Here is a 12358-nt window from a genome sequence, read left to right as displayed (position 1 = left end):
CCGGCGCCCCTGGCGAGGCCGGGAGCTGTAATCTCAAGTTACGGCTTTAGAGAGAATAGCGATGCTTTTCTGCCGCCGGTTCTGTTTTTGTGCCCTGAGCTGCTGCACGGGGCAAGGCAGTGTTTTGGGAGCCGCATGGGTAATGACAGCGGAATGCTTAAAACTGGCAAAGGCAAGCTCCAACAGAGACCCGCAGTTTATGTGGTCTGGTCCTGGTTCATGCACTAAGTCCCTGTGAACTTGGGTAAATTACTTCATCTATTGCAATGGGTGGGTAAGTTACTCTGACAGGTATTCAGTAACTGAAGCTGAGAAAAGGAGTTCAGGAAGACAGATACCTATCACCCCCTGAGCCTCAACCCCACCTACCGCCTTCCTCCTCCTCCCCAAACCCCTCCAAGAAAAGCTTTTTGGCATCAACAAGGAACACAATTCTTCTCTGTCACAAGTGTAGGAGTTCCCTCTCAAGTCACCAGGCGGGTGGAAGGGACAACATTCCATGTCATGTCACCTGCTGTTGAGATCCAAGCTGATCCTAGGGAGCTGTTGATTTCTCTTGTCAGATCACATCCAAGATGTGTTTGTACAACTTGCGCTGTGGCTCCTGTCGTGTGCTGCTGGCTGCGGGGAGCTGTGGATGGACTGGGACAGCACTTAGTTTTCCCGGTATGGCTGCAGGTGCACCGCCAATGAAAATGGCTTCTCAATGACATTTGTGCTTTGAGATGGCTGAATTGTTTTCTGTCATTTCCTCACTGTTGAGTTGTGCTCCTGAGCTGCCACAGAACAGGTATTTCGAGTCATTCAGGGAATGGCATTTGCATTTCAAGTATTCTTGTCTAGCTAACCTCACTATGTTTGTCCCCAAGGAGCTTTCACTCAAAATTCCCATTTCTTGCTCCTGAGTTTGAGCCTAACAAAACATTGCTCTCTAGAAAAGATTTCCCTTGGTTGCGTTTTCTGGATATATTCTTACTATTTTGCACTTCTCCAAGGTTTTTTGTGTGTGTTTATGATTTGACCAAGAACCTCATTGGTTTCCAGGCCACCACCCTGAGCTGCACCCTCCTTTGTTCAACCTGCTCAGTCCAGCTACACAACAGACTACAAACCTCCCTATGGGAGCATTTGCTTGTGTCCAACACTCAGAGAGGAACAAGAAGGATACAGGAAAAGCAACAGGGATGGAAAGAATCTGCAGAAAAACAGGAGGCCTGTCTGCTAGCAGAGCTACAAGGATGTTCTTCAAGCAGAAAGCCCTGTCACATATTAAAGCCAAATGTAGCATCATGTGAAAATCTTTCTTCCTGTTTAGTGTGCTGTATTGTGTGCAACCTGCGTGTGTATCTGTCATTTGCTCTGTGTGTAGAGATGACTGCAAGTCACCAGTCACCCTGTGCATTGTCAGTCAAGCCCAGCTAACACTTTAACTGGAAGAGCTTCTTAGAACCAGCTAATAGGAAACACTAGACCCTGGCAGTTAGGTGGGGTTTGGGGTGTTCAAAAATGACCCCACATCACTGAGTGCTCATTTTTCCCACTTAAAGCCGAGGAAGCAGGATGCGCTCTCTGTTCATCTTAAATTTAAGCTGATCTCTTCTAATATAACCTCTGTCTTAGCAGGTACAAGGAACACAGAAAACAGGTCAGGTCACAACTGAGCCTGGTGATCTGTGCGACAGGTCTGTGGCGTTCTGTCCTTTTTGGAGATGAACTTTGGAAATTCAATTCCAGTAATACAGACTTTCCTTTGTACTCACAGCCCTTTGAAGAGAGGTGCCAAGCAGACAACGACTTAGTAGTGTTTTGTACCGCTCAGCATTAGCATAAATCAGATTAATACCATAGACATCAGATCTTGTTCGCTATTTTAAGGGCACTGACAACACAGTTTCAAAGTGACGTGATTTGCACTGTGGGAACAGGTTGTTTTTCCCCTCTCTGGATATATCTCTGTTTACTGCAGCTGCGCAGTTTTCATCTGCAACTGCTCTGAATTTGTTGCAGCACTTGGATGCTTCTCCATAACACAAGTCGTTCTAGATATGTGAGATATGGTTGTCTTCCAATAAGTTGTTATCTAATACCCACACTTCGAATGGGTTTTGATTGTCCTGAAGCTGTTTTACCAGTCCAGTATCTGCTAGAGAAACTGTTGCTTGTGAAACCTTCTGAAATCCTCTGGCAACATTGAAGGAAAAAGCTCATGCAATTAGATGTTTGTAAAACGTTAGAGTACACGAAGTGAAGCTACCCAAATGTTTCTGACCACCAAAACGAGCTCTCCTGGACACACCTGCCCCTCAAGCTGGAAACCCAACAATGCCAGGTATGTTTCCCTGCACAGCAACCTGACACAGCTTTCTTGACCCAGCAATCCCTTTGCCCTCAGCACTCAAATAAAAAAGATGCAAACTGCTTATTCATGGTTTATTTGTTAGTAAACTTACTCAGCATAAATAATAAGAGTAGCCATTCAGTATAGCTGGCATCTGATGAAAAGTGCTCTTGAATGGCTCCTCGGGTGACTCGCAACAGCAGCTACTTCCTTTGGGCTCCCGCAATGGCAGGCTTCTCTTCACGGGTGATGGGGATGGTACGCTCGGGGACATCGCTTTGTTTCCTTGGTGCGCTCACGGTCAGGACACCATCCAGAGAGAGCGATGAGGTTATGGTCAGCGGGTCCACGTCGTCTGGAATCCTGTATTTCCTGTTGAACTCCCTGGCAATGAAGCCATGCTCGTCCTTCAAAAGGAGAAGAGAAGGAACAGCCCTGATTAGAAATGTTCGCTCGGTTCCAGCTGAACCATGGACCCATTGCATAAATTCTGAGATGAGAAAGCTCCAGCTCCCAAAGGAAAACTTCTCAGAAAGTTAAAAGGGTTTTCATTATGACAATGCCCCCAAGAGCCAAGAGTGGCTGAAGTGAGACACCACCCCACCAGGTGCCTGCGGGGACACTGCTCAAAGGGTTTCTGTTCTGGCTCTTGTGCCACACAAAGACTGGCACAGCGAGGTGCAGTCGTTCCTAAGGTGAAGCAGTTAGACCTACATGCAGTGCCCACCATACCTGTCCCTGAGGGTCGCCAGGGTTCTAGGAATACACAGCTTTCTAGGGAGCTCATCTCCGCTGTAGCGCTTGATCGTTTTCTTAGCCCCAAAAATGTTCAGAAGCTACGTGAGGATCAGGCTCCCACCAGCTACAGGCAGTGCAACTTTTAAGGATTACAAACTGATAGATGGGCCTTTTTCAGGAAGAGGTAGCCTCATGGTAATGGAACAGGGCAATGCACTGATTCATTATGTGGTTTAATTATTACAGCTTGTTGTTAGCTTATTGAATGTCTCCATGCATTCCTGGCCTCTTCAAAGAAAGAGGGAGGCCCAGAAATGCCCATTTCAAAGATGATTTTCCAGTTCAGTTCACAGTTCATGTAACATCAGCAATAAATCTCCACCCGTCACTGCCCAGTCTGGGATCAGCTGGGGAGGTTGCACAGAGAATCTTCGACTAGGACTGGTTGATTAAAAACGTTAGAAGTATTTGAGATGAGCATAGGAGAGGGGTGTTTCGCAGTCTCCTTGTTTAAGCATAGGTGAGGAAGTTCACACTATCAGTCGCACAGTTAAAGCAGAAGTACCTGGCGCTCCTCGTGTTTCCCGTGAATTTCTATCATGTCCCCAAGCACCTTCACATTTAACTCCTCGGGGGAGAAATGCTTCACATCAAGATTTACAGAAAATTTGTCCTTATCCAGTCGCATCTGCAAAATAAGGAGGTGACTTCAGAAAAAAGCAGGTGAGGAGTTCAGCTCTAAAAGGCTCTCAGAATACAGCGGTTCAAGACTGAAGCCGGTGCTTGCACAAGCACTGTCTGACCTTCATTCGAGCCTGTGGTTCTGCTCTGGGTGGCTTTGTCCCTTGCTAGCCCATTCAAGCCAAAGAAATCCGGACTGTCCAGCTGCCTGCAGCTCATCTGCAGGTTTGCAGCCTTTCCCCCGCATTGTCGTTCTTTAGTAAATAAGGTAATGTGTCAGTGGTGAGCAATCCTGCCTCACCGCTCACCTCTGTTATCTGAGCAACAAGACTGCTGCCGAAACTCTGACTCACCTGCTGCTAATCTCACCTCCTTCCCTTCCATTCTGCACTTTATCACCTCCAGCAGATAGTGCTTTTTACTGCTTCCTGAGGTTGAATTTGTATGTTCTGCCTGTCTTGGACACGTTGTATGAGCTGTATGAGCTGAGCATCTTCCTCCCTGCAGCATTCATGGTAGGGATCATGCGAGCCTCCTGCAGCTTTGCTTTGCGATGCGGAGGTGGCCTCTGTGCCAGCTCTGGTTTCCACGGTTTGACCTGCAAGTCCAAGCGCTCCCTTCTCCTTCTAGACTATCTGCGGAGATTTCTCCACTGAGATAGACATTGTTATCTGTGGTTCTTATCATGGCTGCTACCGTGGACCGCCAGACATAGGTCGGTAAATCGAGGGAAACGCTATGCAAAGATTAAAAAAATACTTTCCTCTCACCCTTTGGCTTAGAATAGCTCTGCAAGTTACTTGTGAATAAGACAGTTGAACCACAGAACAGGCAAGGTTGTCTGAACTGCGTACCTCTTGGCCCAGCCCCTGAAGCAAGCGGACGGCTGCTTCATGATCCTTTGGGTCCTGTATCTTACTAAAAATGGCAGTGATTCTTTGGAATAGGCCCCCTTTTCCTCAGCAACCATGAGCTCCCATGCTGCCTGACATGCGGATCCCACCAGCCCTGCCCATTACCCCTGGGCTGTTTGTTTCTTAGGAGAGAGTGGGATGGAAAGTCTTGCTCAGCAGATGGGGAAATTAGGTCTCCTCCTTTCTTCCATCAGCTCTTACGGTCATTTGCCGCATACAGTCAGCTCAGTTTGCCTCTATTCCAAACACTGTGTCAATACTTGCTCTCAGTCACAAATGATTAGCACAGTATGCATGCAGAGGGTCTTGCCTAATGCAGAGGTGCAAGCACAGCATCCTTTTCCTAATAGCCACCTATAAGCAGCTTCCAAGCTCTCAGCTGTCATGGGTGTCCAGCTCCAGCCCCATCACAGGATGTGCACACAGCAATAACAAAGAGCATTAAGAAGGGAAAATTACCTCAGAGAGTCCTGCCTCTAGCCAACTGGGCATCCGAAGAATGGGGGATCTCATCAGGAAGGGACTGAAGCTTGGGGAGGCGGGGAGCAGCTCTGACTCCTGCAGGTGTTCTCCAAAAATCTGGTCAAAGATACGACTCGGTGCCAACCAAGACAACAGGGGTCTGCGGATCAGGGGGTTGTGAATGGTGATATCCATTGGAGTGCGCTGGAGGAGCCTGGCAAACAACTGTGCTGCAGTGCTGTGCCGGGAGCAGGGGACAGATTTATACCCATGCAGCTGGCTTGGCCTTCCCCCCCCAACCCCCCCAGGCCTCTTGAACAGTGGTGTCAGGGATTTTATTGTCCCACTCCTGGGCTGGTCCCTTCAGCGGTGCCCAGTAGCTGTCTGGGGGATTTGAACATGGTGCTGAGGAGGAGGGGGAAGGGGAGAAGAAGAAAAGGAGCCTAATGGGGCAGCAAGGAGCCAAACTGCCCAGCTACCCGCCCCGCTCCCCACGTGCTGTTTATCTGCAGAGTCCCGGGCAAGCTTGGCGGATGTTCCCAGCTGCTCTGGATGCCAGCGGGATCAATGCAGCTCTATCTTGGGCTCACAGGGAAAATGACAAGGGGCCATTGTTCCCTTTGCCAGCACTGAGACTTCAGCTCCCCACACTACCCACCGATATAGGAAGAGCTCTGCCCCTGCTTAAGGCAAAGGAAGCCACAGGCCTGCTTTAGTGAGAGGGCAGGAGAGATCCCGGGAGGTCTTTGATGAGATACCCATGGCGGTGCGGCTCTTTGCAGCCCAGAAAGCCCCCGCTGCCTTAGCGCACGTCCATGGGTGTGTGTGAATGGAGGATGGCTTTATTTACAGTGCTTCAGCCCAACGCCTCTCATCTTTTGCCCACTACAGAAGCCACTTTGCTGGAGAGAGCAGAAGAGCTCAACACTGTGACCTCAGAGCACTCCAGAGGGCTGTGAGCACAGATAAACCAGGCACAGCAGCTGCCTCCGCGGTGCCGCACTCCGACGCCTTCTCAGAGATGCAAGCTACCTCTGTGTGCCTGCAGTAAACTGATTTCCTATAATTATGCTCCTAATATGTCTTAATTCACGTATTTATTTTCATTCCTGCCTCGCCTGTGAATCTAAATCATGGGAACGGGTTCAGCCTAGCAACTGTCCTTAAATGGCCAGGCCTAGTGTCTCTCTGAGAGCTCTCAGTTTAAATAAAATCACTAGCTCAGAAGCACACCATTCCTACTGCTAACCACACCAGTCCTTTCCAAAGGGTCTGATCCTCTTCCTCTCAGCTTGCCTGCAAGAACAGAGAGCAGAGTTCGCCCTGTGCAACGGCTCAGGCTGTAAATACCTTCTCCAATTCCCCATTACATCAACAGCAGTGCACCTGCTCTCTCATACTGCAGGGGCATGGAAACAAGGAATTCTCTGGTTTCAGGGTACAAGGAGCTTAACGGGGAACTACTCCTCCCCTGCCACCCCCATCCCCGGTTCAATAAATCTGCATCTGTGCCAGTTTCAGATCCCTGGTGGGCTCATAATCTCCAGCACAAGCATTTCTCCGGGTCTCATTACATTGTGCCAAAGCCCTGGCCAGGGAAGAGTCCGGACAGCCAGGTTGCAGCAGCGTGGTTTGGGATGTGGAGGTGCCAGTAGTGGGATCTGGATCCTGTCTTGCCCTCCTTAACCACCTGCAGTGTTTCACCACCCATAGGAACAAAAGGCTTGAGCTGTCTGCTCAGCTTCTGGGAAGACCAAGCTCCGTCATGTAGGGCACAGGAGGGGCTGATATGTGTCCTAAGCTCACAGTGAGCGACGCATGTGACAGTGACTACAGAGCCTGGGGGCCGTCCCGCTTTCTTGGACATCAGCCCCCCTCAGCTCACCTCTGTGCCTCCCTGCTGGACTTGGCTGCTCGTTTGCCTCCTGCGCCCCTTGCTCGAGGAGGGGATCTCTGGGAGGCAGTGTGGGGTTCTCCCGAGGCTTTCCTGACTGCAGGCAGCGCCTGTGCTCCCTGCTGGAACGCAGCGAGGAGCTTTCCTCGTCACCCTGGCGAGGCATCCTGGGGCCTGTGTGCATGGCTATTTTGGTCCATCTTTTTTATCACACACTCCTCCCTGTGGAATTCACCCGATTAAAACCTTGCAATCCGCAGCCTTTGCTCTCAGAGGCAGTGAGTGCTTGGAAGGTCCCCTTCCCAGACACACCATGGCTGCACGGACTGTCCCCCACGCCTACCCCATGAGTTCGGAATATGAGTTTGCCAATCCTAGCAAGATTTACGACCAGAACTTTGGAGAAGGTAAGAAAGGAGATGGGATCCCCCCCCGGCACCTTTCTCCCCTCTGATGCAGGTGGGCTGGTAGAGTCCCCCTGGGGAGTTTGAGCTCCAGAGCAGGTTACAGAAGCTGGAGACACAGAATTTTGAGCATAAGAACCCAGGTCAAATCAGGAGGGAATATCCAGGGTCTCTCTTTTCAGGTCCGCTTCCTCCATCCATGCCTTCTGCTGTCTCTCCCTCATGCCCCCAGTGGTCTGGCATTCATGGATATGCTGTGCAAGCATGGAGCAAAATGCTCCAAATTGGGGAGGGGGGGTGGTGAGGGGGAAGTTTTTGCAGCCGGGGCTGTGGAGAAAAGCTGAGCTGGGGTGTTCAGCACAAAGCCGGGCAGTAGCTGGCAGAGGGGAAGGAATGTGGGCAGCAGCAGAACCATTCAGCACCAGCACAACAGCGTGAAAAGGCAAAAAGCTCCAAGGAAAGCCCCCTGGACAATGGCACACAAAAGGCCTTTAGTTCTTCAGGGCAGTTTCTTCACCATCAGCATTTTCTGTGCCCATCCCTGGCTGTGGGCTTTGCACTGCAGAGCACCCGGTGCACTTGCCGGTTCCTCCCTGGCCACCCACCATGTGGAAGCTGGGTGCCAGCCCTTGGCTTGCTGGCAGCTGCTGCTGGGTGGCATCTGGTTCTGGGTGTGTTTTAAAGACACAAAGGTAGGAACTGCAAGAGACGCCATCCATATTGTGCTGATGTGGTGGCAAAACCAAAGTGTTTGCCAGGTCCCATCCTCCTCCTGTCACCAACCCCCCCTACCATCCTTGTCCAGCTCCTTCCCTGGAAACCCCACACTCCTCACTGAGTCTCATTTTCAGGTGTGTCCCCATGTGAAATTTTAGCCCCTGCCCTGTACCACGGCTACTACATCAGGCCTCGGATCAATAAGCAGCTGGATCGAGGCATCTCTGAGATCAACCTCAATGAGCACAAATTCCAGGTGTTCCTGGATGTTTGTCACTTCCTGCCAGATGAGCTCACTGTCCGCACCGTAGACAACTTGCTGGAGGTGATGGGACAGCACCCGCAGAAGGCTGACCGCCACGGCTTCATCTCCCGAGAGTTCACCAGGACCTACATCCTCCCGCTGGATGTCGACCCCTTGCTGGTGAGAGCCACATTGTCCCACGATGGCATCTTAAGCATTGTGGCTCCCCGGACGGGGAAGGAGGTGAAGGCCAGAGTCAATGAGGTGAAGATAACCCAACAGGAGCAGCCAGCGGGGAAAGAAGAACAGCTTGAAGAAGGAAAAGGGAAGGAAGAGTCCTAAAGGTGCTGGATCTGGGCATGCACAGGGAAGGGAGGGGGAAGAGGGACGGGGAATCTGTGGTGCCAGACCCCTATTTCTCACCATCAGTGTTTAGCGGGGCTGTGAGGCATCCATATATATGCCAGACTTCTGCTTGTTAAGGCTGATGACTGGAAAAAGGGACTTGGAACTGGAAAAAGAGGGTGCTCTTCTCTCACCTCAAATGGCAAGGGCCACTCTTACCCCAAACTGCGAGGCCGTGTTGCAGTGGACTGTAAAACAGCCGCTGTTCTCTAGCCCAGAAGGGTACTGGGAAGAGGGAAGACATTATGCTGGTGCCTTGCTTCTGAATTGGCACCTGACTTGTGTGGACATAGAAGGTACTTGTTGGTCTGTAAAAGTACCTGCAGCTCTCAGGAGGAAGAAGGAATAAATCTGCCTCTGATCTTCTCTTGTTTGCCTTGGATTCGTGTTGCTTCTGGCCGACCCACTCTGTAGCAGGAAGGCTGCTCCAGATGTGCGAAACAGAATAGCAGAGTTCACACTGAGCTCATCAGTGGAAACGGCATCAGTGGGGACCTGGAGGGACTCTGTCCATGGGGCAGCCAGGACTGTCAGCTCTGTGTGTCACCTGGCTCAGGTGCAGCTGGAGCTGCTTGTGTTGTGGGAAGCCCGCAGAGGTCAGGGGTCTCGAGAAGAAAAGATGTAGAGTGCTGGGCTCTTGGAGGCTCCCTGTGCATCTCCAGACCCACAGCTGGAGTCAGCCCAAGTGAAAAAATGCCAGGCAATGGTCTCTGCTTGATTCAGCCCTCCAGCTTACGGGACATAGGCTTGTTCACACACAGACCTTTCCAGCCCTTGTGAGGGGAGTGAGCTCTAAAATGCTGAAGGGAAAGGCTCTGGTCGGTTCCCAAGGGCCTTGCTGGCATCCTGGTGCTCTCTGTAGAGTCACAGAGGGGATGAATCTGACCCCTCGTGCAGACATCATGATGCTACCAGCTACATGAGAAATGTCTCTGTAGTCTTGTGATGCTGGGTGAGGGATCGTGTGTGCTGCTGTCGGCGGCAGCTGCTGCTGCCTTGGATGGCCCTGAGGGCTCAGCAGGTGCCGGCTGCAATCCTTGTCTAGTCAGAGCCAATTAAAGCAGCCAAAATGCTGTGTCACTGGCCAAATATGGGGGCCCTGGGCCCTGGCATGCCTCAGGGCAGCCCTCCCACAGAGGGGAGAGGAGGTTTCAAGGTCCACATGGATGGAGCTTCTCCCTCTCTGTGCTGGGAGGTGACCTGCAGGTTTCTGCATCCCACCTCCGCGAGTACATAGGGTCGGAAATGCCCTGCTCGGGAGCCTGTGCCGTGCAGCACACCCCCTCAGTTGCTGAAACACTGGTATAACACTGCTCTTTCAACCTCACCAGGCAAAGTGGGATCCAGACCAGAGTGAACGACTGTGCAGCTATTTTCTGCTTCTCAGGGCCTCTGCCAGCAGTGAGGATCAGAGTCAAATTAAACCAGCCCTGCCTGCCAGCCTCATGAGAGCAGGCGGGAGGACAGCTAAGCCTCCATCACCCTCCCCATGCAGATCAGATACCCACACTCACAGTCTGTACTGCTGAGAGATGCCACCACTCATGAAGTAGGACCAGATAAGCTGCTGTCAGTAAGTATTTCAGACACTGTCAAAATAAAAACCACCTTTACAATAGGCTTTGTCTAAGTCATTAAGAGTCATTCCAGAGACAATCCTAGTGAAACTCAACCACCTGAAGCAGCTGCCATAAAAGGATACCTCAAACTCACAGCTGCTTCGGAACGGCACTATAAAAGACTTTTCTTTGTCTCTGATCTGGCATATTCTGTGCTGGTAAGAAGGACTGGTGGTCCCCTCACTCACCGCAGGCCTCTTGTCACTGGGATAAACATTTTTGCTGTATTAGGGATAGGGAGGATGTCCAATATATGACCTGCAAGCTGGGCAAAGAGTGCCTGGCTGGAGGAGTGCACAGACACACACAGGGTGGACATGGCAGGCTGGAGCCTGAAATGCCATCTGGCCCTGTTCGGACTCTGCAACACAGGGCGCTTGGCTTGCTGAAACGCTGCGGACTGAAAACAGCATGTGGACAGGGCTGGGCCTGCACAGGGAGTTGATTCTAAGGTAAAAGTGCCCCAAACAGTTCAGAGCTCTCTCTCCTTCATTTTCATAGACAACGCCAGCTTGTTGTGTGCCTGTACCACACCTATCACAGTGTGGTCCCAGTCACTGGGCGTCTGAGGTACCTTGACTCTATTGCGATAGAAATTCACAGCATTAGTAGTCATTACACAGTTCTGTTTCCCCCCCTTTGCCTTTTATTAGCCCTGTCTTTGCTCTCCAATGAGTTCATTTTCTGTTTCTGGGCACTTGCAGGCTCATCCTATGCCAGTTGAACAGCTTGTTACCCAGACGATATCCCTGAGTGCATGAAGACAGCTGCCCCGAGCAGTGATGCAGGGAGAGGGGCTGGCACTGCCTGGTGTCGGTGACGGGGCTGTTCTTCTGCACCCTGGCAGGCTTTTCACAAACTAGCCCGATGGGTTTGCTGAGCAGGAGTGCTGGAAGCCGCGCTCGCTTTCATCCCCGCAGACACAGACTAAGGAGGGAATGCGGAGTGGCAGCCAAACGCTCTCAAGCTCTGCCAATGTTTTTGATGCCTTTCTGTTTCTCTGGTGGAGCTCAAACCAGCAGCTCCAGTATTTGTGGAAGGGACCGATGGGAACAGGCTCCTAGACTTTTGGGTTTTTTTTCCTCCACAAAGCAACAAAGCCCAAGTTATCCCAGAAATCAAAACAGACATTGTCTCACTAAACCAACAGTGTCTGTGGCAAACCCAGAGACACACACACTGCTGCTTCCCAAGCAGCAAAGACTCCCGAGACCACCTGGTCTTTGCAGGGCTCTGAGAAAACGGTCCTGTTGAGACCAGGACTGAATCCCATCTGCCTGCATAAATCCAAACCTGAATTGTCCCCAGGGTGCTGTGGTGCGGGCTGTGCTGCGCAGTTTCACATGCTGAGGAACAGTTTTGGAGCAAGACTCAGGCTCTGCAGGTCACTGTGTATCTCATCCAGCATCCAGCTGTGCCCCATGGCCCTTCCAAAGCAGAACCCTTCTCCTCTTGCCACGTCTGGACAAGTGCAAGCCTTGATCTGCACTTGAGCAGATGATAAATGATGCTGTGAGGCTGGCTGAGAGCATGGATACAGCTGGAGTAGGGGACTAGGGCTGGTTCCCGAGATAGCTGCCCAGAAGGGTGAATTAAAACTTGTCAGCACACCCCATGAGGCATCCAGGCCTGCACAAAACCAGCGCTGGTTGCCAAATCAAAGCTGTGGAGTACGGTTTCTGCTTGAGGACTACATTAACATGGTATCTTTTCGTATTGAGTATCAGCTATCTCATAGCTGCCAGAGATCAGCTACCTGTCTTTCAGTCCAGGAATGACCAGCCACAGTCTGAAGGGCTCTCAACAGGGGTGGAGAAGTAAAACGCACTTCAACGTTCCCGTTTGACACACAGCCTAAGAGCTGTTTCACAGGTCCTTCTTGACGCGAGGTCCCTTGTGGGATTCTGTCATTCTCGAAAGTACAAATCTGTACACTTTCACC

General features: G+C 51.2%; 2 protein-coding genes across 4 annotated transcripts; one reads left to right on the top strand and one right to left on the bottom strand.

Moving 5' to 3' along the window:
- Window positions 1-646: 646 nt before the first annotated feature.
- On the bottom strand, window positions 647-5524 carry CRYAB (crystallin alpha B). Of its 2 annotated transcripts, XR_011735637.1 has the most exons (4): window positions 5131-5524; window positions 3642-3764; window positions 2451-2745; window positions 647-776 (listed from the first exon to the last, which is right to left on the bottom strand). XR_011735637.1 is itself a non-coding variant. In XM_065855745.2 (3 exons), exons 1-3 carry the CDS (start codon window positions 5326-5328, stop codon window positions 2542-2544), a joined length of 525 nt encoding a protein of 174 aa, XP_065711817.1. In that variant the 5' UTR covers window positions 5329-5524; the 3' UTR covers window positions 2417-2541. The 2 variants fall into 2 exon arrangements, 1 of the variants encoding a protein (XP_065711817.1); XM_065855745.2 differs by lacking the exon at window positions 647-776 and having other exon boundaries at window positions 2417-2745.
- Window positions 5525-7282: 1758 nt separating this feature from the next.
- Window positions 7283-10375, top strand: HSPB2 (heat shock protein family B (small) member 2). 2 transcript variants are annotated; one of them, XM_065855752.2, is made up of 3 exons: window positions 7283-7434; window positions 8283-8736; window positions 10129-10375. In XM_065855752.2, exons 1-2 carry the CDS (start codon window positions 7341-7343, stop codon window positions 8732-8734), a joined length of 546 nt encoding a protein of 181 aa, XP_065711824.1. In that variant the 5' UTR covers window positions 7283-7340; the 3' UTR covers window positions 8735-8736; window positions 10129-10375. The 2 variants fall into 2 exon arrangements, with proteins under 2 accessions (XP_065711824.1, XP_065711823.1); XM_065855751.2 differs by lacking the exon at window positions 10129-10375 and having other exon boundaries at window positions 8283-9163.
- The last annotated feature ends 1983 nt before the right edge of the window (window positions 10376-12358 follow it).

This window comes from Patagioenas fasciata, chromosome 24, assembly GCF_037038585.1.
Source record: "Patagioenas fasciata isolate bPatFas1 chromosome 24, bPatFas1.hap1, whole genome shotgun sequence".
Lineage (NCBI taxonomy): Eukaryota > Metazoa > Chordata > Aves > Columbiformes > Columbidae > Patagioenas > Patagioenas fasciata.
This window is presented reverse-complemented; position numbering and strand designations above follow the sequence as displayed.